General features: G+C 46.1%; 1 protein-coding gene across 1 annotated transcript in view; it reads right to left on the bottom strand.

Moving 5' to 3' along the window:
• Window positions 1–8857: 8857 nt before the first annotated feature.
• Window positions 8858–27797, bottom strand: part of rnf123 (ring finger protein 123) — a 109579-nt gene continuing 90639 nt past the window's right edge. Inside the window, exons 39-40 of the mRNA XM_080892507.1 lie at window positions 12681–12766; window positions 8858–11096 (exon numbers count right to left, since the gene is read on the bottom strand). Coding sequence (XP_080748633.1) covers window positions 10997–11096; window positions 12681–12766 — 186 coding nt within the window. The 3' untranslated portion in view covers window positions 8858–10996. The remainder of the gene's footprint in view (window positions 11097–12680; window positions 12767–27797) is intronic.

A 27797-nucleotide genomic window follows, 5' to 3' on the forward strand; every position in this document is an offset into this window, starting at 1 on the left:
AACAAAGGGCATTTCTCCTCCTCAGTGAAGTGCAACACTGCCACCTGCTGTCAGCTGGATGAAGTGCAGATAGAGCCACTGACTGATATTCAGCACACAGTAAATGTGACGATTCCACTCACATCAAATGTTTACAGGTTTATGAATCTCTTATAGCTGGCTGAAGCCTGGCAGCGCTGACAAACACATGAGACTGCATGAATGATCCAAGTATAACCAATGAACAGACCCACAATCAGTACAGCTGAATGTGCATCTTATCTTAATGACCTTGTAGTACCATATCACCCTATTAGAGCACTTCGCTCTCGCTCTGCAGGCCTACTTGTTGTTCCTAGAGTATTTAAAAGTAGAATGGGAGGCAGAGCCTTCAGTTTTCAGGCCCCTCTTCTGTGGAACCAGCTTCCAGTTTGGATTCAGGAGACAGACACCATCTCCCTCCCTGGTTCTGGTTCCAGCCTGGTTCTGCTGGAGGTTTTGTTTTCTGTTACAAAGGAGGGTTTTTGGCAAAAGTGGGGAAAACAAACACTCACTTTGTCGGGGTGTTTTGTTTTTTCTCTGTATTATTGTGCGACCAATGTGGTGTTGCCATGAGGTACCACATATAACCATATAAATGCAAATGTATTGAATCGAACTATTACAGGAACCTTGAAACATATTTCCATTATTGTTGTCATAAAGTGGATGAGCACCAGAACATTCAGGCTAAGCTGTAACTGAAATATTACACGTATGAAAATGTGTAAGCGGGGAATTTAGAGATGGGACCTTCATTTAAACCTCAGACGGCTGCCGTTTGATGTAGTTGCAGTTTATGAAAAAGCTCTTTGCCGTTTATCTACGAGTCAGACAGAAAAATTAATCTGGGACTGAGGAGGACCGTTACAGGAGGAAGTACTGCAGTACTGAAGGAGAGACAACTGGACCTGCTGCTGACAGAAAAACACTGGATGCAAAAGTGAGACGAGAACACCTGACGTCCTGTTTGAAGGAGCCAGCTGCTGCTTCCAGCTTCACTCGCAGACTTCCAGACTGGAGGACGTGTGCTGTCCGCTCTGTCGGGACGTCTCAGAGATCCCTTTACAGCATGCTGGGACATTTCTGCACGTGGTGTCCTCAAAGCCATTATTGTCCTGGTCTACGTGTCTCTCTGGCTGATCAAATTTTCAGGCCACATGTCTGTTTATTGTCCTCCTCTCTCTGCCTGGACGGAGCTCATCTTTGGCGCCCGCCCTTGGCCCACACACCTGGTGTAATCAGGTGCCACGGATCTGCCTGATTGCCTGAGCCTCTATTTAAGATGGCGGCTCAGCACTCTTCTTTGCTGGATCGTTGAGCAACTCCCACTTCCTGGACCTGTTCGGTTCCCTGAATCTTGTGGCATGGCGTGGCGTTGAGTGAAACGTGAGCGTGAGTGCCTGAAGAGGAGTAAGGAGCGAAGCGCGGAGAGAGAGTGGAGTGTGTTTCCTGGACCTGTTTCCCATCGATTCTATTCTGGATCCTTATTACTCCTTTCCATATGTTATGATGTCATAAGCTATGATGTAATTGTGACAGGGCCGATACGTGGGGTGAACCCAGAAGACGACTCCACTGAGTTTCTCACAAGAATGTGAAGTTTTATTTGTCACATGTCACCGGTGTCAATAATTAATTACATAAAACTGGAAATACATTATTTATATATGTTTTAAATTAAATTAATGGGCACTGTAATTAACATTAATTATTTAATGATGTACTTGACTCAGTCGTTTCGGCACTCCTGGCCTTCCACAGTAAGCGAACCTTTCAGCGTTTCGTGTCCGATTTAAAGAGCCGTGAATTTAAGCTGTATCAGCGATCGTTGTTCCAAACTTTATTTTTCATCGCTCATGTAGACGCTCTGTTCATCGCCTCAGTGGTTCAACTCATCGCTCCTGAACAGGCCCTCTCCACATGCTGTCAGATAATAAAACGTACAGAGGAGCTTCTTTGATATTTCAGCTGACGGCTCAAACACAGACTGAGTTTTAAGATCTTCAGGATTTCTTTGTATTTGTTTGTATTGCTGTCAATCAGAGAGCTGTGACTCAGACGGCTGCAGCGCTAACAGCAGCAGTGTCTCCTCTGCTGAGAGAGCTGACGGTGGGAGCACTGAAGCTGCTTTCTTTATTATTTAGATCCAATCCGGTCGTTCAGTCTGACGTCACTAGCCGTGTCTGGACCTAAACTCCGCTGCAGGTCCATATATCAAACGATCACTATGGCATTACTGAGAGTTGAAAAACTGTCTAAAGTCTTTCATCTTTAATAAAATGATCAGCGTTCTGCTCTACCAGGTGTAACAATTGAGTTTAACATCCAGGCATCCATGAAAACGGAATTTATGACATTTAACGGAGTTAGAAGTTAACAGGAAGTTAGCTCGCTAGCTTCTATCTAAATACAATATAGCATGTCCTGACTGCGGGGTTTTGGAAACAAATTCAAACGTACAGCTCTGTTATCACTTCCAACATAAATGAAGACAGAAAACTAAACAGCAGTGACGTTTGTAGGGTTACTGAAGTTGGGCTAGCTGGTTGATGTGCTACGTGACCGCTAGCGACACAGCTATGTTAGCATAATATAAACAAGCTAACTTTTTTTCCACTCGATAAAAGTTACCGTGAGTGTTCTCGGTGGTCAGGAACAAATGTAATCGCATGGCAGGATGCTGTAAAAGGACCAAACTTCAGCCAGGAGAACAACTGAGATAATCCATCCACAATACGAGGTTAGTCATTCATATACTGCTGCATGGGCTGGGCTGTAGTTACATCCTAAGGTTTTAAAAACTGAGCTTAAATAAATGATTAGCGGTAATAAAAGCCGAGGGAGGTCAACAGGGATCACTGACTGTTTTAGGAGCTTTTTGAGATTAAATAGAAGAAAATACAAAACATTAAACATGTTAACAACACAAAAGCCATATTAAACGCAGACTACTTTAGGCCCGCAAGTAGGATTCATCACGTCATCACTGAACAACCGGATTGTGACTGCAGGTAAATTATTCACAGCGCGCCCTCAGCCCCTTCATAGAGGAGTCGCCCCCTGCTGGACATTAGACACACTGCCGGTTTAACACACACGTCCATACTGGCTGCTTCTTCATAAACAGTCTGTGAATGTTAGAGGTTTACACAGTTTGTTTGGGTGTGACCCGGGCCCTGTTTCAGGAAGCCGGTTTAGAAAACTCAGAGTGAAAAACGATACTCAGGGTTGAGTAACCCCAAACTGTCCAACTCGTAATATTCGGTTTCAGAAAGGCTGATAACAATTAGTTCAGTCAACGCGGAGTTGCTTTAACCCCAAGTGAAGCGCGCGGACGAGGATACATAAAGCCCTGATTAGTGGAGCACAGATTAAGCGAGTCACCATGGAGACGGAGGGAAAGAAGGCGCGGTCAGTGTATCTTACAGCCCTTGAGGCCGAAATTCTGATGGCAGCATATGCTGATAACATGCAAATTCCACGGAAAAAAAGTAACACAGCCTCAGCTGCAAAAGAAAGGGAGCATGCATGGCAAAACATAGCCGACAGAGTCAATGCGTGAGTGTTAATTTAAACATTGATCTAGGGATTTCCACCCATTTAACACGTTATTTTATTATATTATATTATATTTTATTTTTTATTTCATACATTTTATTTTGTGACGTGATTTGAGCGCAGGTGCAACCCAACAGGCCCCAAACGTTCCTGGCAGCAAGTAAAAATGAAATATAAAAATATAGTCCAAACAGGTGGTGTAATTGTATTATGAGCCATAGTGCTTGGTCTGTTTGTCCGATGTAAATCAATTGCAGTTAGAGGCTACATTAATTTTCTTTCTGTAAGCACTTATTGAAATTATCTGAGCACATTACAAGTACATATTTGCTTACTCTGTGTGCTCAAATGTGACCCGTTATAGCCAACAGAAAAAAGCAGAGGCCTGAAAAACAGGTGGGGGTCCTCCACCACCACCACTCACAGAGGCTGAGCAGTTGGCTTCCACATTTGTGATAATGTTGGCAGCATCACATATGATCTTCACAGTGCAGAGAACACAAATTAGCATCCATTACTATAATGAAATAATTTGTTAGTTTGACATGCTACAGGGAACTATGTACCTGTACATTAATGCTGTGGAAAGACTTCCTGTTCACATAGTCTCCTTCATTTACTGAAGGAGCAATGATTGGAATGTGAGTGCCATCTATACAGCCAATCACGCCTGGGAACCGTGAGAATAAATGTAAGATTTAAGTAGTAGTTCAAATATCACCACATCATGAATTAAGTTTTGGTCATCCTGATACCTGCAATTTTGTGGCATCCCTCTTTGATAAATCTTGTGGGTCTATGACCGGGGAACACCACAAACGAGTACAGGAGACGTTTCAGTGCAACTGTAACATTCCTGACTGCCCGACAGACGGTAGCCTTGGAAACGTGCTCAGCATCACCAATATTATACAGAAAGCTCCCGTTTGCAAAAAACCGAAGTGCAATACAAATAATATGTACAGAACTGAGAGCATGTCCGCGATGTGTCACATGAGCAATATTAGGCCTGAGGATGTTATCCAAATAACTTATAGATTGTGCTGAAAAATGGTAACGTTCACACAGGAAATCATCAGGAAATGATAAAATGTCCGAACGCGCTCTAATCACTCTCTCCCGGCGGAGAGCTCTGCGGAGAATTTGGGCTTCAACATCTACTGGCTCTTCAAGGAAGGAGCACGCCATGTCTGACACTTCCTACAGTCAGGTTTCCAACAAAGAGGCGGAGAAGGTCAGGGTTAGTTGTAGTAAACCTGCTAGGGGGCAGGTTAGCTTCACGGAGTGTGTCGTCATAGTGACTCACTCAGAATTAATCTAAACTCGCTTTGTGAAACCGAAAACCCAGAGTTTTCGTTATCTCAGGGTATACTTACTCAGAGTTTGCACTAAACCGGCTTCCTGAAATAGGGCCCAGAGAACTCAGCCATCCGTTTACCTCCACGTATAAGGTCGCAGCTGGAGGGGTGGAGCCTATCCCACACAGAGGAGTCCAATCACAAAACAGCATGAAGCTGTTATGCAACTTTAACTTCAGGAGTTAAAGCACCCAACAAAGAAAAGTAGTTCAGTGAATCAAAGACAACAAATGAAACCTAGTTTTAAACACATGATAACTGTAGAGCGTCCGACACGTGCTCATGTTGACCTTTGACTTCATCACGTCTCCTCCACACTTTTCCTCTCAGCTGAGCTCCAATCATGGCGATCTATAGTCTGACATGTTGTGGCTTCACTCAGGTGAGAGCGCAAAATATGAGTGGCTCGTATATCTAATAATCTCAGGAGCTCACAGTGACTAATAACTGCTGTGTGTTCATAACGCTGAGTGTGAACAGGTGATTAGTCAGCAGGTGTGAGGCTGAGGGTCGGCCAGCAGGTGGAGACAGAGCTTCATCTTTAAACCACATGCTGTGATCGCTCATCATCAGCAACAGAACAACAACAACATAAATAAAAATAATAACATTGAACACTTATCTCACATGTAAAACAAACACACACACACGTTGTGTGCTGCTCCTCCTGGCAGGTGGAGGTGTGCTCACTCTGCCTGGACGAGCTTGTTTTCAAGTTCCAGTTAACATGGAAACTTTTCCCCGCTGCTGTCATTGACCCATTTACCTTCACACACACACACGCACACACACACACACGCACACACACACACACAGCCATTTGTGTGCAGGTCTTGTGCTCCTCCATCGATCAGGGGAAACTGAAGGCTCCTGTTCCTCTATAAATACTCTGGCTGTCCTTGTGCACGTCTCCTTCATCTTCACCACCGCTCCTCTTCCTCCCTCTCTCCACCCCTGCTGCAGCTATTTCTGTCTCAATCTATAAACTCCGTCCACCCGGCCTGACCAACAGGTCTCTCTCTCACACACACACCACAGTTTAAATCTGGTGTACAGAGCTGAAGGTTTCAGATTCAAAGCAAAGCTGAAATATTTCAAAGCTGCGTCTCTGACCACATCACCCGCTCGTACAGACCGTCGTATCCTTCCCCAGCGTCCTGACTGCACCGGTTACAACCTGAACTCTGTGGTTTCACACAGGAACAACACTCAGCACGCAGTCACTCCGACGAGCACAGAGGTCATCCACCGGACTCTGAGGCTTCGGCCATCTTTGTTTACAGGTGTGAAATGAGGAGTTTGAAGCCATGATGAAGAGTGATCCTGTGGCCTCTGTCCACTCCGCCTGAATCTACATGAAGAAAACTGTGAGTGTGAACTGCAGACTGTCCAGTCCAGGGGAATAACCGAGGTCAGTGTGACATCTGACTGGATGCTGTGTGAGTGCAGTTTGTTACACATCGAGTCAAAGCGCTTTCATTAGAAAACAGCAGTGAAAGCACAAACACAAAGTCTGTGAAGCAAACGCACACACAGACACAAGATCATTTCATGCGGAGCACACTTCTCCTTCGCTGTTAAATAAAGAGGACATAAAAACGCTGCACGCACACACACACACACGCCCTGACAGATATAACTCTGACACACTGTGAAATAAGTGTTTAAAAGTTTAGACACACAACAGCAAGTGGTTCTTCATTGTTTGGCTGCACTGACACCAATCAGCTGATGCAATCTGCTCTACTTTATGCAATAAAATCTCTGCTGATGGATGTCAGGATTTTCTATCATGTTTCATAAGAAACTTGTGTTTTTGGTGTGATGTGCATGCAGATGCTGGAAACTGTTTGATTGTGTTGGGAAAAAAGATTTTATTACACAGTGAGCTGATTGCATCTTACAAACATCCGTTTGCAGGCAGATTTCACGGCTCGGTGAGGAACAGCTGCAGTGTTGGACTCCAGGTGTGGTGACTCACACAGGCTCATTTACAAACGCCAACATCACGGCTAACAGCTGGATTATCCTGTTTCAGTGCAGCTAGCCAAACAGCGAACAGCCACTTCCTGCTGCAGACGGTAACATGGACATCCTGTTACTAGTTAGCTAACATAAACTAATGCGAGTCTGTTAGCCTCAACCAACCACAAGACGTCACGCTCCGTACTGACAGAAGATGGCGCTAAACATGTTTTAAAACTTTAAACATGGTGTAAATGAGCCTTTATGTGGGCAGCGTTTCATGTCCCCTTCTTAAATAATCAGGCCCCATCTTATCTTAATGACCTTGTAGTACCATATCACCCTATTAGAGCACTTGGCTCTCGCTCTGCAGGCCTACTTGTTGTTCCTAGAGTATTTAAAAGTAGAATGGGAGGCAGAGCCTTCAGTTTTCAGGCCCCTCTTCTGTGGAACCAGCTTCCAGTTTGGATTCAGGAGACAGACACTATCTCTACTTTCAAGATTAGGCTTCAAACTTTCCTTTTTGCTAAAGCATATAGTTAGGGCTGGACTAGGTGACCCTGACGGTTCCGGTTTCTTACAGCAGGTCTTTGAGTACGGTAACTTAGAGATGTGTTCAGTTTCCTGCCTCCTGGTTCGTCTCAGGTGAGTCAGGTGAGGGGTGGAGCTCCATCACCTCGTCTGCTCCTTCAGCGGGGTGGTTTCTGCTGCGTCAACGTTCAGGATCTCACCCAGCGATCGACACCTGACTAGGGATGGGTACCGGTATCTGGGTCTGGTTCTGACATAAACGGTAGTCACCAGACCGAAAAGCAGCGCACATTTTGGTGCTTTTTTTTTCCTGAGATGTCATACACTTTGGATCATTTTACCTTTCCAAGGATAGTAGGCGGGTCCAGGTACGTATTCACAGCAAAAGATGCAAACTCAGCAGCAACAAGTGCTTTAAGCTGATACTGTGATACTGTCAAAGGAGGTAACACCTCGAATCTGATGAAACACCTGGCGACGCATAGCGTTTTTTTAAAAGCCGAGAAATGCGCCGTATTTGATAGCTTGCTGCGAGACCTCACACCGAGCACATCTACTGCGGGTGTGGTGCCTGTTATCGGACCCGGAGTTAGCAACATCCCCCAAGAACCCGAAGAGGAGAGTCCTGGCCCCTAGCCCTGCCAGTGTAGCAGAAATGATGAGGATGATGATGCAGCAGCAGCCGTTCTTCTCTGCGTGAGTAGCTTCATGTTGTTCGTGTGTAATTTACGTTGAGTAGGCTAACCACGTTATTACATTAATGCATGTAAGGTGAACTAGCAAACATCATCATAGCTACATGCAGCTGTCCTCTTGTTTGATGGCAGATACTCCCTTCACCCTGGCCAAAAAGGCTAAAATGACCAAAGTGGAAAACAGCTGAACATGAGAGGTTTTTGGACAAAGTTGGTGTTTTTTCCATTGTTTAAGCACTGCTTCCAGCCAAGAGTGATGCCATATATGCCCCATAGCTGCAGAAAAGGCTAACATTGTTATCTTTTTACAAAAAAACAGCTGAACATGAGAGGTTTTTGGACAAAGTTGGTGTTTTTTCCATTGTTTAAGCACTGCTTCCAGCCAAGAGTGATGCCATATATGCCCCATAGCTGCAGAAAAGGCTAACATTGTTATCTTTTTACAAAAAAACAGCTGAACATGAGAGGTTTTTGGACCAATTTTGTGTTCTCCATTCTTTAAGCACCGGCACAGTTTCAAAAGTACCGGTTTGGTACCGGTATCGGATAAAACCTAAACGATACCCATCCCTACACCTGACAGGCTGAGAACAGTGAAGCCTTTTCCGTTTGTCCCATAAAGGAAGAAAATCGAGCTTCACGTCAGACTGCGGAGTCAGCGCTCTGAGGTCAGCTGGCTCGGCTAGCAAGAAACTCCAATAACTAATCAGTAATAATCAATAAATTCACAAAATGAACAGAGACGGTTGCTGGTTCAGGATAAATAATTTAATGTGGTTACAGGAGCCCGGAGCGGCACACAGAGGTGCCGCTAACACGCCATAAACACGCCGCTGGGGCACGCCGTCCTCAACATGCTGAAAACAAAGTGACGGCGTCGCATTCAGACTGTGTGATATGAGGCGCCGTTTGTAACGTGAAATTAACGGCAACATTTTTCCACATTTAGCTCAAAACCTTACAAAAACATGTTTTTGTGAAGAACTTTTTTACATTTAGTAAAATATTTTTTAACTTTTCATATTTAAAACACAATTTTAAATATGAAAAGTTAATGTTACAGGAAACTAAATATTTAGGCTAACATGCAAATTTATTGTACGGATCAACGGAAATACCAAAATAAAAGCTTTACGAAAACCTCCGGTGCAAAAGTGTGCCGGTATTGGTCGGATTATGTCTGCTCTCCCCCTCACTTCTCATCGCCATGAGCTGCTTCACTTCTTGCCTACGAGCATGTCCGTGTGCTGCAGCGATTGTGAAGTGGAGACTGCAGCTGCTGAGCGCACTACTGCTGAACCTTTGGATGGCCGACGAAACGGATCTTCGGAGGTTCTCAGCTAAATCGCTGCTGGTAGGCAGGAAGTGAAGCAGCTCATGGCGGTGAGAAGTGACCAGCAGGGGTCATTTCACACCTGATGGTCACACACAGCCCCGGGGCTGTGTCTGCTCTCTCCCGGGGCGTAGCATACCAATGTTTTGTCACGTCCCGCGGCGTTCCTGAGGAAACTTATGGTCCGCGCCGGGTTATGGCTGAATCCCAGTGGACGGTCCCGCGGTTATAGACGTTCCAGCCCTAAAGCTAACCATAACCTAACTTTAACCAGCAGCTAAATGGCGTAAAATAGTGTTGTCCAAAGTGATTTTAAGAAAATGAACCATGTGTAGATTGAGTCCAAACGGTTCTCATGTGTTCTCCTTTTTCCCGAGGTTTTCGTAAAGCTTTTATTTTGGTATTTCCGTACAATAAATTTTACATGTTAGCCTAAATATTTAGTTTCCTGTAACATTTAGATTTAAATATAATATTTAGATTTAACATTCAAAACTGTGTTTTAACTGTGAAAAGTTACAAGTATTTTACTAAATGTTGTAAAAAAAGGACTCGTTTTTAGCTAAATGTGGAAAAATATTGCAGTTAATTTCAGCATGTTTCATTTTACAAACGGCGCCCCACAGTGTGAACATGTGTGAAATCATAACTGTGGAACTAACAGCAGAGTACAGCGAGCACGCAACGACTCCTCCAGCAGAAACACCACCGTCATCATCATCAGCGCAGTAATCCGGATACACATGTGCGTCTCATCCACGCCAGGTTCAGGTTTTCTCTGATTCGTGGAGAACAGTTCAAACATCTGCTGACGGTTTGAATTTTACTGATGAAGAGCAGCCTGTAGTTAAAGGATGGACGTTTGCTTATTTAACCGATTTGAACAGGTCACATGTTTCTGTGTTCTGCTGTGAATGAAGTTTATGAGACCTGAAATCACTTCTTAATGATGTGGACGTTTATCTTAAAGCAGCTTTTCAACAGCAGTGACGCCCTCTTTGTTTGTGACACTGAATCTGGAGCCTGACGGTGATAAGGACAGAAACGCTGTCACAGCAGGGTAACAACAGTCCAGCAGGCGTGTGTGTACAGGTACAGCTCTCTGAGCTGTGGATCAGGTGGTGATGGAGGACGCTGGATCCTATCTGCGGTTGTTTGGCTCTTTGTCGACCTTTTCGTGTGTTTTATGTGAGTTTTGTGTGTCTGTGTTAAATTACTGTGGGAGTCCTGGAGGAAGCCTTCCTCTGCTGAGGATGAGGTTCTCCTTTGTTTCCTGTTTGTGTGTTTCTGCAGAGGCGACACGCCTGCATCCTGTTGCCCTGTAGCACTGTGTGTGTGTCTGTGCGCGTGGTGTACTCGCTTTGACAGGTGGAGGTGCTGTTGTGCTAATGTGACAGCTGGTTCTGCTGCTGCCTTCACATCACTGCTCTGGTTTTTTGTGTGTAGTTATGGTGCCTCATTTCACCCTGCATATATGTGTGTGTGTGTGTGTGTGTGTGTGTGTGTGTGTGTGTGTGTGTGTGTGTGTGTGTGTGTTAGGAGGAGGCCGGCTTGCTGTAGTCCTCGACTCCGGTGATGGTGGCCTTGCAGAAGAAGCAGTCCTTGTTGTTCATCAGGTGCTGGTTGATGCAGGCTCTGCAGAGGAAACAGGAAGTTACGCTGATCATGTGATCGTCTGCAAACAGCTTTGAGCATGTAAGGTGTTTATGTGTGACTGAGCTGCGCTGACACATCTTCGTTTTGCTGTTGGAGGGTTACTGTGAGCACGTGCAGCAGCGAGCTGCAGGTCCACCTCTGAGGGCCAGGTTGCAGCTGTGGGAGGCGACCTGCCTCCAAACACTCAGACAGATGAAGGCGAGCCAGGACCTGCTGGCTACGTCATGTGCGGATCTCTTTGTAAGACGACACTTAGGTCGTGCTTTTGGTTCTTTGGGATGATGCTTTTCACCGCTCTGCATCACTTCCTGCGCCCACCCCATCAATGAGCCATATTTAAAGAACAGCGGCTAACCTGAACGACTCTAACGAAGCTGTCGGGGGATTTTCTGTCTCAGGGTTTATCAGATTGTTTCTGTTGTATTTACTCCCTCTTCAGCACGTTCTGAGCTCTGCATGGACGAGCACCGACATATATCAGAGATCTTTTACATCCCAGCAGGTCCCTGAGGTCATGTGATCAGGGCTTGCTGGTTGTCCATCATATGAGGCTGAAAACAAAAGTTGACAGAGCTTTTGTAACTGTGGCCCCCAGACTCTGGACCCCTCTCCCTTTGAGCTTCAGCTCTGTGGACTCAGCAGTCTCTTTTATAAAACAGCTAAAATCATTTTTGTTTCTGTGTTTTAGCGTTTCTGTGAAGCACTTTGTGATTTTTATTTTGAAAGGTGCTATACAATTAAATGTTACTTTAGATGTTTTTTAATGGTGGTAATATTGGTTTGAAGGTTTTGGCTTTTATTTTGAAAGGTTCAGTAAGAATAAAGAATAATGTGGCAGAATTAAGATTATTTTTCTGACGGTGTTTAAGTCGTTATTGAGCCAAGAAAGCTGCCAGAGGACCGACAACACACAGCTGTCCAATCAGACGACACGACGTTTGATCCGTTTTGAAGCTTCGTTTCACCCGGCGTGATGTGTGACACACACTGAAACCTGTCTGTGTGTTTTAGAGGGGCCCGAGTGAACGCTCAGAGCTGCTCTCACGGGTCCGTTTGTCACGAGGAGGAATCAGCTGGTTCACCCGGTGACAGCGCTCTCCATCATGCTGCAGCAATCCATACGGCCGCTGAGTCGGCGTGCCAGCTCAGCTAAATCAAGCGCACCTTCAGGATAGCATGAAATATGCATCCAGATATGAACGAGGTCTGCGCCCACGGCGGCGTCCAGCTGCAGTAAGGAAACAGCTGACTCACACACACAGGTGAGAGTGTGCGAGTCAGCCATATCTGTGTGTGTCAGGACGTCTGCAGGATCAATCTCACACTTTCAAGATCCTGCTTGCCCCACACTCGCCGTCACGTCATCAGCTGTACCGAGCAAGGCATTCTTCATCGCCGTCTCAGCGTCCTGTAAACTCGGGATGTGCTGCCCGCCACCAGCATGTTTGAGACTCAGAATGTGGCGTTAGTGCCAGTGTTACGATAAGGTTATGGTAAGGGGTTGTCTATTATGTCAATTAGATATGAATACCCGACGTGTGTGTGTGTGTGCGCGCGACTCACTTGCAGGACTTGTGTGAGCAGGGCTTGAAGATGGCAGAGATGGGGTGGGCGTAGCAGATGGGACAGAGGTCTTCCTCGCTGGTGGGCTGAGGACAGAAAGACAAACTCATCAGTCACTTTGTTGTCTCTGTTGCCGGCGTTCGCCCCAGTGCATGATGGGACATGTGAGTTAACGCCGCGGGCGCGAAGGGAAACACTCTTCCCGCAGACATCAACACCCGCTCTTCACACTCGCTGCCTTCTCAGCCCATCTGCTCCCTTCATATGTTTTCACTTCACAACCTTTCTTCACTAGATTCAGCCTCCACTCCTCCTCACCTCCTCCCAGCACCTCCCTGGCACACATCTGTAAAGTTTAGGTGCCGGTCAGCGTGCTCATCAACAGAGTGAAACTCCCACAGAGGGGAAAGGTCACACTGACAGTTTAACAAACGGCACAAGCTGTTTGGTCTACATAGATCATTTAAAGTCTGCATCGTTAGGGGCGTGGCCTTTGACTGAGAGGTGTCTGATAGGCTGAACTGGACCTCTGCATCCTGTTTGTGCTGTTGGAGCCTTTTGAATGAGTCATGTGACCAGTAACATGGCTGCTGTGAGGTTACTGTACTAACAGAGCGTCTAGAAGGCGGAGCTCCAGTTTCTACCTGGGCGTGACTGCGTGCCCATCAGCAGCCGTCTCTGCTGCTGTGGATAACACCAACACAGATCTCTACCTGCAGAAAACCAACATCCATCATGGTAACGCTGCCACAAACCTGTGGGTGATGCTGCACCCACTCATCTGAGAGGGAAACACAAAGACTTTCAAAATAAGAGAGAAAAATGTTAAAAATGTGCATAATGATTCCAGCCTCCCAAATCTTGAGCTGCTCTGTGTGGCAGCAGTTAACACGTCCACACAAATCCCTCCTTTATGTATTCCTTCCTTTGACTCCCACCCTCCCGCTGTCCACCCGTCTCTCTCTGTTGCAGCCACACAGCACGAAGCCTCCAACCTATCGACACCTGGATGTCACGCCTCCACCTCCTCCTGCATGTCCTCCTCTGTCACTTTTCACCACCCACTGCACACAGCAGTCAGGCTGCTGCTGAGAAGAAAACCTCCTGAAATAATCTCGTTCAGACTCTGAACACACCGTCATTTGAATCGGTAGACGAGCTTTAAACATGTTTTCTTTCAGAAACAGGTGGAGTCTGTAACACTGTAACTGTAACACACTGTAACACAGTGTAACTGTAACACACTGTAACACTGTAACCTACTGTAACTGTAACACACTGTAACTAACACACTGTCACACACTGTCACAGTAACACTGTAACCTACTGTAACACACTGTAACTGTAACACACTGTCACACACTGTCACTGTAACACACTGTAACACTGTAACCTACTGTAACTGTAACACACTGTAACTAACACACTGTCACACTAACACACTGTAACACACTGTAACGATGTAGGCGATACGGTCTCTCAATCACACCACCACACAGTACTGACCCACACATACAGTTCTTACACACACACTGGACTTTCTGGACTTTGGTTTTGCACAACACTGGTCACTATATTCTTCATTTCCGGTTAATACTTGTACAGCTGCTGTTATTGTGTATATATTTATTTATATTTAGATTTCTTCATACATTCTTATATAGTTCTATATTGTGTATTTTGTTGTACAGTTATTTTATTTTCAACTTTAATTTATATATTTATCTTTATCTTATTCTTCCCTGTGTTGTACAGTTATTTCATTTTTAACCTTAATTTATATTTTATTCCTTCCTAGTTAAATTTACCCTTTTTAATTTTTCATATTTATTTCCTATCTTATTCATAGCCTTTTCCTTTTTTGTTTTCTTTAGGTCACGAGCAGTTGTCCAAGCATTTCACTACATATCGTACTGTGTATGACTGTGTACGTGACAAATAAAATTTGAATTTGAATTTGATTTGATAACTGTAACACACTGTCACTGTAACACACTGTAACTGTCACACACTGTAACTAACACACTGTAACTAACACACTGTCACACTGTAACACTGTAACACACTGTCACACACTGTAACTAACACACTGTCACACTGTAACACACTGTAACACTGTAACACACTGTCACACACTGTAACTAACACACTGTCACACTGTAACACACTGTAACACTGTAACACACTGTCACACACTGTAACTAACACACTGTCACACTGTAACACACTGTAACACTGTAACACACTGTCACACACTGTAACTAACACACTGTCACACTGTAACACACTGTAACACTGTAACACACTGTCACACACTGTCACTGTAACACACTGTAACACTGTAACACACTGTCACACACTGTCACTGTAACACACTGTAACACACTGTCACTGTAACACACTGTAACTAACACACTGTCACACTGTAACACACTGTAACACTGTAACACACTGTCACACACTGTAACTAACACACTGTCACACTGTAACACACTGTAACACTGTAACACACTGTCACACACTGTCACTGTAACACACTGTAACACTGTAACACACTGTCACACACTGTCACTGTAACACACTGTAACACTGTAACACACTGTAACTAACACACTGTCACACTGTAACACTCTGTAACACTGTTCAAAGAATGAAAGCAGCACTTTTGAATCAGAGTACAACATCAAGTCTGTGAAACTGGGATTTTGATCTGCTCAGGTCATTAGAGGAGGTGTAATCAGCTACTGTGCTGTTAATGAAATTACCAACAGGTGCAGCACAGACCTCAATGAGACCCCCCCCCCCCGCCCCCCCCTAACAGGAAGGGTCTACAGCTGGAGGACTCTGATAGCTGAACTGAAACACCGGCTGCGCAGCGTAGTGTAAGCTGTGCAGCGGGGAGCCACTTCATAAATGGACTGGACCCGTGTCAGCGCCTGCCCTGGGTCGAAGATGAAGATACTGATACCAGAATCCAACAGTACAGCTGTAGGACAGGATGCTTCGGTCCACCCGACGCCGCCAGGCTGCACCTCAGTGATGAGCTGGTCCAGATGTGGGAGGAGTTCCCCAGGATGCCATCCATCAACTCATTAAGAATGACGTGTGTAGAAGATGTGTGGCAGACTCGACCACGTTCTTGTACTTTCAAACGCTTTCCTTTATTTCGGTTGTCGTCACTTACACACCGGGCCAGCCACACATACACAACTCAGGACCCAGTTCATTGTTTTTATGCGAAGAGGCGTGATTGCTGATGGTGCTCCGGTGTGTCAGCCTTCCCTGCTGCCACATCACAAACTACGCCCACCACAGCGTGACATCGAGCATGTGTACAAGCACGTGGGGGCCGTCCAAACTACCGAGCGCCCGCTGCATCATGTTTTCACATTGATTTTCAGGGCGTCTTTGAACTGAGCCCTCTGTAGGCTGATCACTTCCATTTCCATCGACCTACGTGGCATCCTGACGTGGCATCCTGACACGCCACCCGTCCACATCAGTGCAGATATCAGCAGGATTTTCTGATGTGGGTTTTTTGGGTCACCCTTATTCTCCCTGAGTGGCAGGTGTGGGTTATAAACAACCGAAATTCCCAATAAGTTAATTAAAAAAAACTCGCACACAGCATGCCGTCAAAAGCTGCTTCCAGGGAACACGCGGCAGGCGGGAACCCGCCTGTCGGGTGATTACCCGTCACCTCTGCTTTCTTCTTCTCTCTCTCCTCCTCACCGCCGTTAATCCCCTGCGTTTAGAGGAATCAATACTCTCTCCCTGGCTGCGTCTCCTTTCAGCACCTCCTCCTCCTCGCCTGACACCTTCCTCTCCTCTCTGCCGCTGATTGTTCATTTAAGTCTCTGAAGACTCTGGACCTCTGACACCTCACTCTCTCAGCTCAGTCCGCTTCCCTTCACATTTTCCTCCCACCTCACCTTCATCTCATTTCATCACCTGATGTTTTTCTCTTCTCGCTGCTTTTCGACTGAAGATTAGAGAAGAAACCGTTTACTGAAAACCACCTTTGTTTTCCAGTCCTGAAACCAACCTGCGACTCTCTGATCTGAGTCTGAACACTTGTGTTTGTGATGAAAGAATCCCGTCCCTTTAAATTTATTCTGTTTTTAACGCTAACTGTGCAGCTCTCGATTGAACGAGGTCACATAATGAGCTGAAAGCAGCAGCTGACATGAGTGGAAAAGTGGCAGAAAGATGGAAATGAGCTGCTGGTGACGAGCCGACTGCATCTACAGCAAAGCGGCTAAATGTTAAAATTATGTTTTCATATGAAGTGATTTACGCCCACTCGAAGGTGTGAAACGCTCTGATAACAGTGGAGTGGGTCTCTCCTCAGACTGTGAAACAGATCAGTGTCAGAAGAATTACAGAGCTCGTGTTTTTCACAAGAATGGGCCGACTGAAGCCTTTTACCGGTCACACAGTCAACAGCGAGAGACCGAACCTGCACCGGTGTAGCCCACCTGTCAGTCAAATAGGCCACGCCCCTAACAATGCAAACATCCCCCCAGCATACAGGTGTTACGAAGGGGGAACGAAACATTTTGGCTGATGAGGAGCAGAGAGATGGTCACTTCCTGTCTGACAGGATGAAACGTAAACACTTTCATTGACACATACTTTTTTCTGCAGGTAAACTCGTGAGTCGTGCACGCTCATGCACTCCTGCTGCTTCTCTCCATCTGCTCCTCGTCATCTTCAGCTCCTTCTCGCCCTCTTCTTCTCTAAATCTGGTGTGAAAGCGCAGCCGCTGGAGTTTCCCTCAGCCGCCGCCTCCTCGCTCTTCAGCAGCTGTCGCTCTGATCCCACCTCCTCCACACGGCCGCACGTATGCAAATCATCATCAACCTCTGACTCCATTACAGGAGACTTCAGATAGTTCAGCTCATTAATATTCATTCTAACAGATGAAGTAAGAGAGAGCAATCATCCTTCAAGACCTCAGAGAAATTAACCGTTAATGGTCTGGGAACGTATTTATACTGGCCACAGTGTAAGTCCTCATCAACCAATGAGAATGCAGCATGATGCATGGATCACTGACATGCTGTTTCCACTGTAAAAATAAATAAAATTCAAATTCAAATTTTATTTGTCACGTACACAGTCATACACAGTACGATATGCAGTGAAATGCTTGGACAACTGCTCGTGACCTAAAGAAAACAAAAAAGGAAAAGGCTATGAATAAGATAGGAAATAAATATGAAAAATTAAAAAGGGTAAATTTAACTAGGAAGGAATAAAATATAAATTAAGGTTAAAAATGAAATAACTGTACAACACAAATTAGAATGAAGGGTAAATTTAAGATAAAATATATAAATTAAAGTTGAAAATAAAATAACTGTACAACAAAATACACAATATAGAACTATATAAGAATGTATGAAGAAATATAAATAAATATATACACAATAACAGCAGCGTGATTTAAGTAATGAAGTGAAAACAATGTCCAGAAAGTCCAGTGTGTGTGTAAGAACCATATGTGTGGGTCAGTACTGTGTGGTGGTGTGATTGAGAGACCGTATCGCCTGCGGGAAGAAGCTCCTCCTCAGTCTCTCTGTGTTGGTCTTCAGGGAGCGGAATCGCTTTCCTGACCTCAACAGAGAGAACAGTCTGTTGTTGGGATGGCTGAGGTCCTTCACGATCTTCCTGGCCTTGGTCCAGCACCGCCTGCTGTAGATTGAGTGCAGGTCAGGGAGCTCGGAGCGGATGGTGCGCTCAGCTGACCGCACAACCCTCTGTAGAGCTCGTCTGTCCTGCATGGTGCTGTTCCTGAACCAGGTTAAGATGTTTCCCGCCAGGATGCTCTCTATGGTGCACGAGTAAAAGTTCCTGAGCACCTTGGAGGGCAGTTGGAAGTCTCTCAAGCGTCTGAGGTGGTAGAGACGCTGACGGGCCTTTTTCACCACGGTGTTGATGTGACAGGACCATGACAGGTCCTGCGTGATGTGAACTCCGAGGTATTTGAAGCTGTCCACTCTCTCCACTGGGCACTCGTTGATGACGGGGGTCTGGTAGTTCCTCTCCTGCTTAGTGCTGAAGTCCACTATCAGCTCCTTTGTCTTACTGACGTTTAGAAGGAGGTTGTTCCTCTGGCACCAGTTCTCCAGATTCCTAATCTCCTTCAGGTAGGCCGTCTCGTTGTTATCAGAGATCAGGCCCACCACGACGGTGTCGTCAGCAAACTTGATGATGGTGGTGGAGCTGGTAGTGGCCACGCAGTCATATGTGTACAGAGAGTACAGCAGGGGGCTCAGAACACACCCCTGGGGGGCTCCAGTGCTGAGAGTGGTGGAGGCTGAGACATGTCCGCCCATCCTTACTGCCTGTGGTCTGCCAGTTAGGAAGTTGGAGATCCACTGACACATAGATGAGCTGAGTCCCAGATGCTCCAGCTTGGTGGTGAGTGTGGAGGGAATTATGGTGTTAAATGCAGAGCTGTAGTCTATGAAGAGCATTTTAACATAATTCCCCCTTCTAGTGTCCAAGTGAGTGAGTGATGTGTGGAGGAGATGAGAGATGGCATCGTCTGTGGAACGATTTGGACGGTAAGCGAACTGTAGTGGGTCCAGTGTGTCTGGTAGTGAAGAAATGATGAAGTCTCTGACCAGGCGTTCAAAGCACTTCATCACTACTGAGGTGAGGGCTACAGGGCGATAGTCATTGAGAGAAGCAGGGTGGGGTTTCTTCGGGACAGGAACAATGATGGACTCTTTGAAGCATGTGGGGATCACCGACTGAGATAAAGAGATGTTGAATATCTCAGTGAACACAGGAGCTAGCTGGTATGCGCAGTCTCTTAGGATACGACCTGGGATGCCGTCTGGTCCTGCTGCTTTCCTGGTGTTCACTCTCTTGAAGGCTCTCCTTACTTCATGCTCGGAGATGACGAGCACGTTTCCGGTGCTGGCAGTATCTTCCTGTCTGCAGCCGTTAGCGCCGCTAACACTAGCATTGTTGGAGACCTTAGCTGCAGCCTCGAAGCGAGCATAGAAAGTGTTCAGCTCGTCTGCCAGAGTCACGGCCGCGTTCGTCATACCGGTTGTTGGTGCTTTATAGTCCGTTATTGTCCTTAGTCCCCGCCACAGGCTCCTAGAGTCACTCTGTTGGAGTTGTGACTCTAGTTTCCTCCCGTAGCGCTGCTTCGCCTCTTTCACCGCCCTCCGCACGTTATATGACGCGGCTTTGTACGGGTCCATGTCCCCCGTCGTGAGTCCCGTGTTGTAGGCAGCGGTGCGGGATCTCAGAGCGTCGCGGATGGTTTTATCCACCCACGGCTTCTGGTTGGGAAACGTTGTGATAGTCTTTGTCTCCACGGTATCATCCGCTAGTTTCCCGATGAATCCCACAACCGCTTCCGTAAACACGTTGACATCATCATCGGAGCTGTTTCTGAACATGCCCCAGTCTGCGTCATCGAGTGCGTCCTGTAACGCGGCCACCGATTGATCCGTCCAGCGCGCGACCTTCCTCTGAACCGGAACTTCCTGTTTCAGCCTTTGTTTGTATTTTGGCATGAGGAAGATGGCGGCGTGATCAGATTTGCCAAAAGGAGGGCGGGATTGTGCCTTGTAGCCGTCCTTGACCGTAGTGTAGCAGTGGTCCAGTGTCCTTTCACCTCTGGTGGGGCAGGAGATGTGTTGATAAAAGTTCGGCGCTGCGCGTTTGAGGTTGGCGCTATTAAAGTCCCCCGTCACAATAAGCGCAGCGTCCCGGTGTTGTGTCTGGTGCTGTGTGAGTGCCTCATGCAGCTCGCATAAGGCGGTGACCGTGTCCGCTTGTGGTGGAATATAAACGGCACTTACAATGACCGATGTAAATTCCCGAGGTAGATAAAAAGGACGACACATGATGGACAGTAGTTCCAGATTTGGTGTGCAGGAGCGTGTGAGAGGAACAACGTTCGCACTGTTGCACCAGTTGTTGTTCACCATTAAACACACGCCGCCTCCTCTTGACTTCCCCGAGTCCCGTGTCCTGTCCATGCGGTGAACCGAGAAGAACTCGGCCGGCTGGATGGCGTGGTCCGGCACCGCTGGGTTCAGCCATGTCTCGGTGAAGCAGAGGAGATTGCAGTCCCGAATGTCTCTCTGGAACTTTATCCTGGCCCTGAGGTCATCAAGCTTGTTCTCCAGTGACTGGACGTTGGCGAGCAGGATGCTAGGCAGAGGTGTGCGGTGTGCACGAGCTCTCAGCCTGTTCCTGACGCCGGCTCGCTTCCCTCTAGGCCGCCGCCGCTTCCCTTTGTTCTCCCTCAAGATCTCACTCGGCCAGCTCGGATCCGGAGTTAAAAACTTCGAATTGTGAGTACATTGTAAACCAATAGAAACAAGAGTGTCACTGTCATACCTAATGTACCCAATGGTGATGATTTTGCCGATTTAGAAACGCTGAAAACTAACTTAAAAAACAAAGACAAAGAAAAAGTGGTCGGAGCAGTCGTGACGGCAGCCGACCTCACCGGCGCCATCTTTAAATACAATACAATACAATACAATATCTGGAGATAACATCAGTCCATCCACAGGGGCCACGCTGAGCTAACATACGTGTGCTGAACACTGCAGATAAGAACATGTCCTGAGACTTCCTACAGTGGACCGATCACAGGCACTCACTGCAGCATCACGCTGTCCTATCAGCTTCTGAGTGCAGGATGCTGAGGGTTAGCTTGATGTGGCCTTTTGGGCTGTCCTGCAGGTTTTAGATGTGTCCTCGATCCAACACAGCTGACTTAAATGGATAACTGACCTCCTCAACATGTCCTGAAGTTCTCCAGAGGCTGGTAATGAACTAATCATTTGATTCAGGTGTGTTGACCCAGGGTGAGATGCTGCAGGCCTGGAGTTTCCCACCCCTGAGATAAAGAGTGAGTCTGTACACCTTGGACCGGTCACCTGCCTGAGGACGTTGGACCAGAGCACGGTTTGGTTTTGGTCTAAAGTGTCTGACATGAGAATCAGCAGTCTGATGCTGACGTTCTCAGCTGAAGAAAGGTCTCAGGGTCTTCAACGTGGACAGATGAATGGTGCAGAAGCTGAAGAGGAGGAGGAGGAGCTGAGAAGCGTGAAGGAGAAACTGGTTGAAAGACAGAAGCAGTGGGAACGAGCTCGACTGAGTCTGGGCTCCGTCGTGGGTTGAGGAGTTTGGAGTACAGCTGGTACTCCTCCACACTGGGAGGAGCCAGTTGAGGTGGTTTAGCCTGCTACAGCCTCTCAGGTGAGCTGTTTCAGGTGTGCCCAACTGGCCCAGGAGAGATCGCTCGTGTCTTGGCTACCTCAGGGCCCCCTGAGCTCATGGAGAAGGTGATCTGTGCATCTATTCTAAGACTGCTTTGGTGACCCTAACATGTGTCTTTGGATGGGAGGAGGAAACTTGAAAATCTGGAGAAAACCCAGAAAAGTGAAGATAAAACATGCAAAACTAAAAATGTTTGGGAAGAACCAAGTTTATCTTTAGCTACCTTTAGCAAACTACAGTAAGGATCATCACTGTGCAGCATCAGAGGACCTGCACACTCGCCCGAGTGAGAATCCTCTGCGGAGCTGAGGACGCACGAGGACGGGATTGGAGTCAAAAACATGAGTCTGACGTGATAAACACAGGAGCCTGCATCGGTCAGCTTGAGTCCTCGTCCTCAGAGCATCGTTTAAATCAGCGAGCTCTGCTGTTCACATCCAATTTGAAGTTCAGGTCTGGTTTCACACTTTGATTAATTTCTAGCTGCAGGAGAACTCTGAGGAGAAACACGACAAAACGTTACCGAAGAAAAGCGTCGTAGCTCAATGCTCGCTGATGTGAACGATATCGTGTCGTTCTGCATCTCACACCAACACGGTCACATGACAACAAACTCACAGGAAGATTTCTGCTGACAGTTCAAACAACCTTACAGAGCTCCACGTGTCTCTGAATCCAGCTGTCAAACACAAGCTGTAACTCATTTTCTGTCCTCTGGTTTATAATTCAGCTCAAAGGGGGAGGAAGGCGACAGTGAAGGATTAGGATGTCAAAAACACAACACAAAGCTGAGATCCAAGTTTGGGGAACCCGAGGCTTTCAGAGTGTGCACAGACTGGCACGAACATAACGAGGACACAAAATGTAAGAGGGATGGCCTCAGAACAACAAGGAGGCAAAGACAAGCAGAGAAAAACACACAGCCTGCAGAGGAGGCTCGACTCAGAGCCACGAAAGACTCCGAGAAGCCGACGGGATTCGCCGAGGGCCAAACGTCCCATCGCCATGTCTGAGGGGACCGTCCATAAAATTCCATCTTCCTTCATTTCCACCAAAAACAGCTAAAGCTTTTATTTTGAAGGGCTTCAATAACCTGAGAGTCACTTGTGTCCGTGAGTCTTCTGAGCATGTTCCTGACAGTACTGTGAGAGTACTCTGCCTTTTGTATTACTGCATGATAACTGGGTTTTTAGGTCATGTATTTTGTTCACGATTGGAGTCGAATATCCTGGCTGCTGATTGGCGCTTTGTGTTTTTTCCCCCCAAATCCCTTTACTTGGTTTTCCAGTTTTCTCTTTCCATAAAGATGACAAAGATTCAAATATAACTGGTTACATATATACGGTAAAAGTTGAACAGAATGGGAAAAAAACAAAAGAAAGAACAACAACAAACAACAACAACAAAGGATGTTATTCGTCAGACTACCAATGAGGCTCAGTGATCGTTTATATCTGTGCTGTATTGAAGAGATCTATGAAAGGTTGCCAGGTTGAACAGAATTCCTCCCCCTTAATAGGAGTTTAATTCTTTCCAGCTGCAAACGTCTCATTACATCTTGTGTCAACGCTGATGTGGTAGGAGGCACTTTTTGTTTCCAGTTTAGTAAAATTAAACGGCGTGCCAGCAGCGTCACAAAACGTATTACGTTATTTTGGGTGGCTGACAAATCTACAACAACCGGCTTCACAGATTGGGTCTGGCTTCAGAGTTTGTATTAGAATCTCAGACAAGGTTTGAAAGACATTATTCCAGTATGTTGTTATACAGGGACAGTTCCAAAACACACGCGCCAGTGAAGCAGGTTGCTGTTTACATCTTTCACAGGACGAGTTTACATTTTTGACAGTTTCAACTTTGATAAATGGAGTCTGTGTAGCACTTTAAACTGTAAGAGTCCATGACGAATACAAACAGAGGAAGAGTTTACATTTTCCTGGGCTTTTGTCCATTGACTGTCTGTGATTCTCGTACCCAGGCCACACTGCCAGGCCTCTCGCAGATAGTCAAGTGTGACAGTTCCATCCAGTTGTGACAAAGCATTGTGAACTTTTGTTATTAGTCCTTTCTTGAGTGGATCAAACTGGAATAAGTTATCTAAGGCAGAGTCTGGGGGCCGATCTGGAAAGGATGGAAAAAGCCTCCCTTCAAAGCTTCTGATCTGTAAGTATTTGAAGACGTCATTACTGTGCAAGTCAAATTTTTCTTGCAGTTTCTGGAATGTGGGAAAAACCTTGTTGATGAATAAATCCTTTGAGTGCAGCCCTCTGTGGTTCCATTGGAGAAATGAGATGTTTGAAAGTGATGGTGTGAACGCTGCGTTATTCATGAGTTAGTATGGAAGCTTCCTTACACCCGAAATGTTTCCTTATCTGTGTCCAGATTTTAATTGTGTGAGAGACTACAGGACTCTTAAGGTCGTGTTTAGGGATAAGGAGAGCTGAATAGATCATAGCCTCTAATGAGGAGGGTAACAACTTTCACTTTCCATCGCTGTCCAGTCAGCCCCCTTAGTGCACAACCAAAACAACATGGAAGGAACATTACACGTCCAACAATACAGACGGAAGCATGGTAACCCCATCCCTCCCTGACCTGTCGGTCTCTGCAGGTCGCCTTTCTTGATTCTTGGGTTCTTTCTGTTCCATATGAAACAGGATAGTAAGGAGTCTAATTTATTAAAGGCTTTATTAATCACAATAGGGATACACTGAAATAATATTCATTCTAACAATGTTTATTCTTCCTGTTAGTAAAGTTGGTAGATTGATCCATTTGTCTGTTATTTTTGGTTTCATCATATAATGTAGAGTTCCTTTAGAGTTGACTGGGAACAGCACACTTTTGGATAAATTCAGTTTGTACCCTGACACTTCTTTGTTTTGCAAAGTCTCCATGATGACTGGGACTGATTTTGCAGGGTAAGAGATATACAGTAGTAAATCATCTGCATATAGCGAGACTTTATGTTCTGCTTTTCCCCTTTGAATCCCCGTATGTTCCTCTGTTGAGCGCCGTAGAAGAGCTAACGGGTTCAATAGCTAATGCAAAAAGCAGAGGTGAGAGAGGACAGTCTTGCCTTGTTGAGCGATTCAGATTGAAATAGTTGGAGTGGACATTGTTTGTTTGTACCGACACTTTTGGTTGGATGTAGTTTAACCAGAGAAATAAATTTAGGGCCAAATCCGAACCTCGACAGGGCCGAGAAGAGATAATCCCACTCCACCCTGTCGAAGGCCTTCTCCGCATCTAAGGAAAGTAAAATTTCAGGGTTTGGATTATGCTTGTCTTGCGTATAGATAATGTTTAGCAGTCTCCTAATATTAAAAAACAGCTGCCTGCCTTTAATAAATCCTGTTTGGTCTTGACTAGGGATGGGTACCGGTATCGTTCTGACATAAACGGTAGTAACCAGACCGAAAAGCAGCGCACATTTCGGTGCTTTATTTCGGTGCTTTATTTTCCTGAGCTGTGACACACTTTAGATTCTAGCCAATCATTTTACGTTTCCGAGGATAGTAGGCGGGGCCAGGTACGTACGTTCTTTTAGAGCAGAGCTACAGATTAAAAATGTCCAAGGCGAAGCGGTCAAAGTCTGGCTGTACTTCACAGCAAAAGATGCAAACTCAGCAGCAACAAGTGCTTTAAGCTGATACTGTGATACTGTCAAAGGAGGTGACACCTCGAATCCGATGAAACACCTGGCGACGCATAGCGTTTTGTTAAAGCCGAGAAATGCGCCGTATTTGATAGCTTGCTGCGAGACCTCACACCGAGCACATCTACTGCGGGTGTGGTGCCTGTTATCGGACCCGGAGTTAGCAACATCCCCCAAGAACCCGAAGAGGAGAGTCCTGGCCCCTAGCCCTGCCAGTGTAGCAGAAATGATGAGGATGATGATGCAGCAGCAGCCGTTCTTCTCTGCGTGAGTAGCTTCATGTTGTTCGTGTGTAATTTACGTTGAGTAGGCTAACCACGTTATTACATTAATGTATGTAAGGTGAACTAGCAAACATCATCATAGCTACATGCGGCTGTCTTCTTGTTTGATGGCAGATGCTCCCTTCACCCTGGCCAAAAAGGCTAAAATGACCAAAGAAAAAGTGGGAAACAGCTGAACATGAGAGGTTTTTGGACAAAGTTGGTGTTTTTTTCCATTGTTTAAGCACTGCTTCCAGCCAAGAGTGATACCATATATGCCCCATAGCTGCAGAAAAGGCTAACATTGTTATCTTTTTACAAAAAAACAGCTGAACATGAGAGGTTTTTGGACAAAGTTTGTGTTCTCCATTCTTTAAGCACCGGCACCGTTTCAAAAGTACCGGTTTGGCACCGGTATCGGATAAAACCTAAACGATACCCATCCCTAGTCTTGAGATATAATTGTTGGTAGAACTGTTTCCAGGCGTCTTGCTAAAATCTTTCCAACTATCTTATTATCTACATTAATTAAACTGATCGGTCTGTATGAAGCCAGGTCTAAAGGGTCTTTTTCTTTTTTATAGATGTGAGACAGTGCAGATGTATTCTGTATGTAAGTAATTTGACACACATACACAAACTTTTTACAGTGGAGCGAGGACGGTTCAAACACGTGTGTCTGCACAGCCGACACCATGAAGCTCAGACGCACAAACCAACGCAAAGATAACAAACGACCGCAGAGTTCTTCATCTTCCAGCTGCTGCCTTTAGGGGGCGCCACAGAGGATCATCTGCCTCAATCCCAGCAGCCTCCTCTGCATGTCCACCTCCACACGAACCTCCTCTGTCTTCCTGGCTGGCAGCTCCATCTTTAATAAAGAGCTGAGCCGAGCCTCTGGGAATAAATGTATCACTAAGATCTAAAAACATAATTTCCTCAGACTATTGTTAATCATGCTGCATTTAGCTGCACTGATGTGTTACAGTCACATCACAGGAAGTGAAAATCTCACTCTGCAGACCGACCCGCAGACACCATCATCGTCTGCAAGCTCGAAGCAGCGAGAGTTTAGGTTAGCAGAGCGACGTCTCCTCGGCGACTCCATCTGACGACAGAGGTGATCACCTGATTTTTAGCAACTTACAATTCAGATGTTCGGCTGTGACTGGTTTTTCTAACACTCTCAGGCGACTGCTGTGTGATAGGACCCGAACTGCCAATACCAGCGTTGGTATCAGATCGATATTTGGATGTGTAAACCGCGCTCTGAGGGAATCTGCAGCCGTGCTGTCCTGGCAGGAAAACAGACACTTAAAGCTTTCTGCAGACGACCATCAAGCAGCTGTCGGGTCACAGACGCTGAGTAGCGCACAAATAACACAAATACCACAATCTGCCACAGGAAACTCAGAAACGCGGTGTGTGTGGGGTGGTAGCTTTGATGTGGCCTGCAGGCTGCATGTGTGCAAATCTGAGTCCTGACGGCAGACGGTCTGAGGGCAGCGAGGCCCACAGGAGGACGGCCGATGTCATCAGTGGACCGAGAGTCCAAAATACCACAGGAGGAGAAAATGGGGCAAAAACAAAGAAGTGTGGGGGCGGGAGGAGGAGAGAAAAGCAAGCATCCACAGAGCGAGCGAGGAACAGATGACAGAGGATAATGATGCTAATGATGAGGAGCAATCATGACTTCAACAGAGAGCAGAGGCAGCACACGACCATCCGCTCAGGCGTCACTGAGTGTTTGGGTTTCATTATCCCATCGATGGAAGGACGGAGAGCAGAAAGTATTCAGCTCCACAAAACATCTTTTTTAAAAACTAAATTAAGATAATTAAAAATCTCAAAAATTAAGACGAATAAAAAAAGATGAAGTATAATCTTCAGGCTCTTATGAAGCAGCTGCGACACAAACACTCACCCGTCCAG

Source organism: Rhamphochromis sp. 'chilingali' (assembly GCF_963969265.1).
Source record: "Rhamphochromis sp. 'chilingali' genome assembly, chromosome: 9".
Classification (NCBI taxonomy): domain Eukaryota; kingdom Metazoa; phylum Chordata; class Actinopteri; order Cichliformes; family Cichlidae; genus Rhamphochromis; species Rhamphochromis sp. 'chilingali'.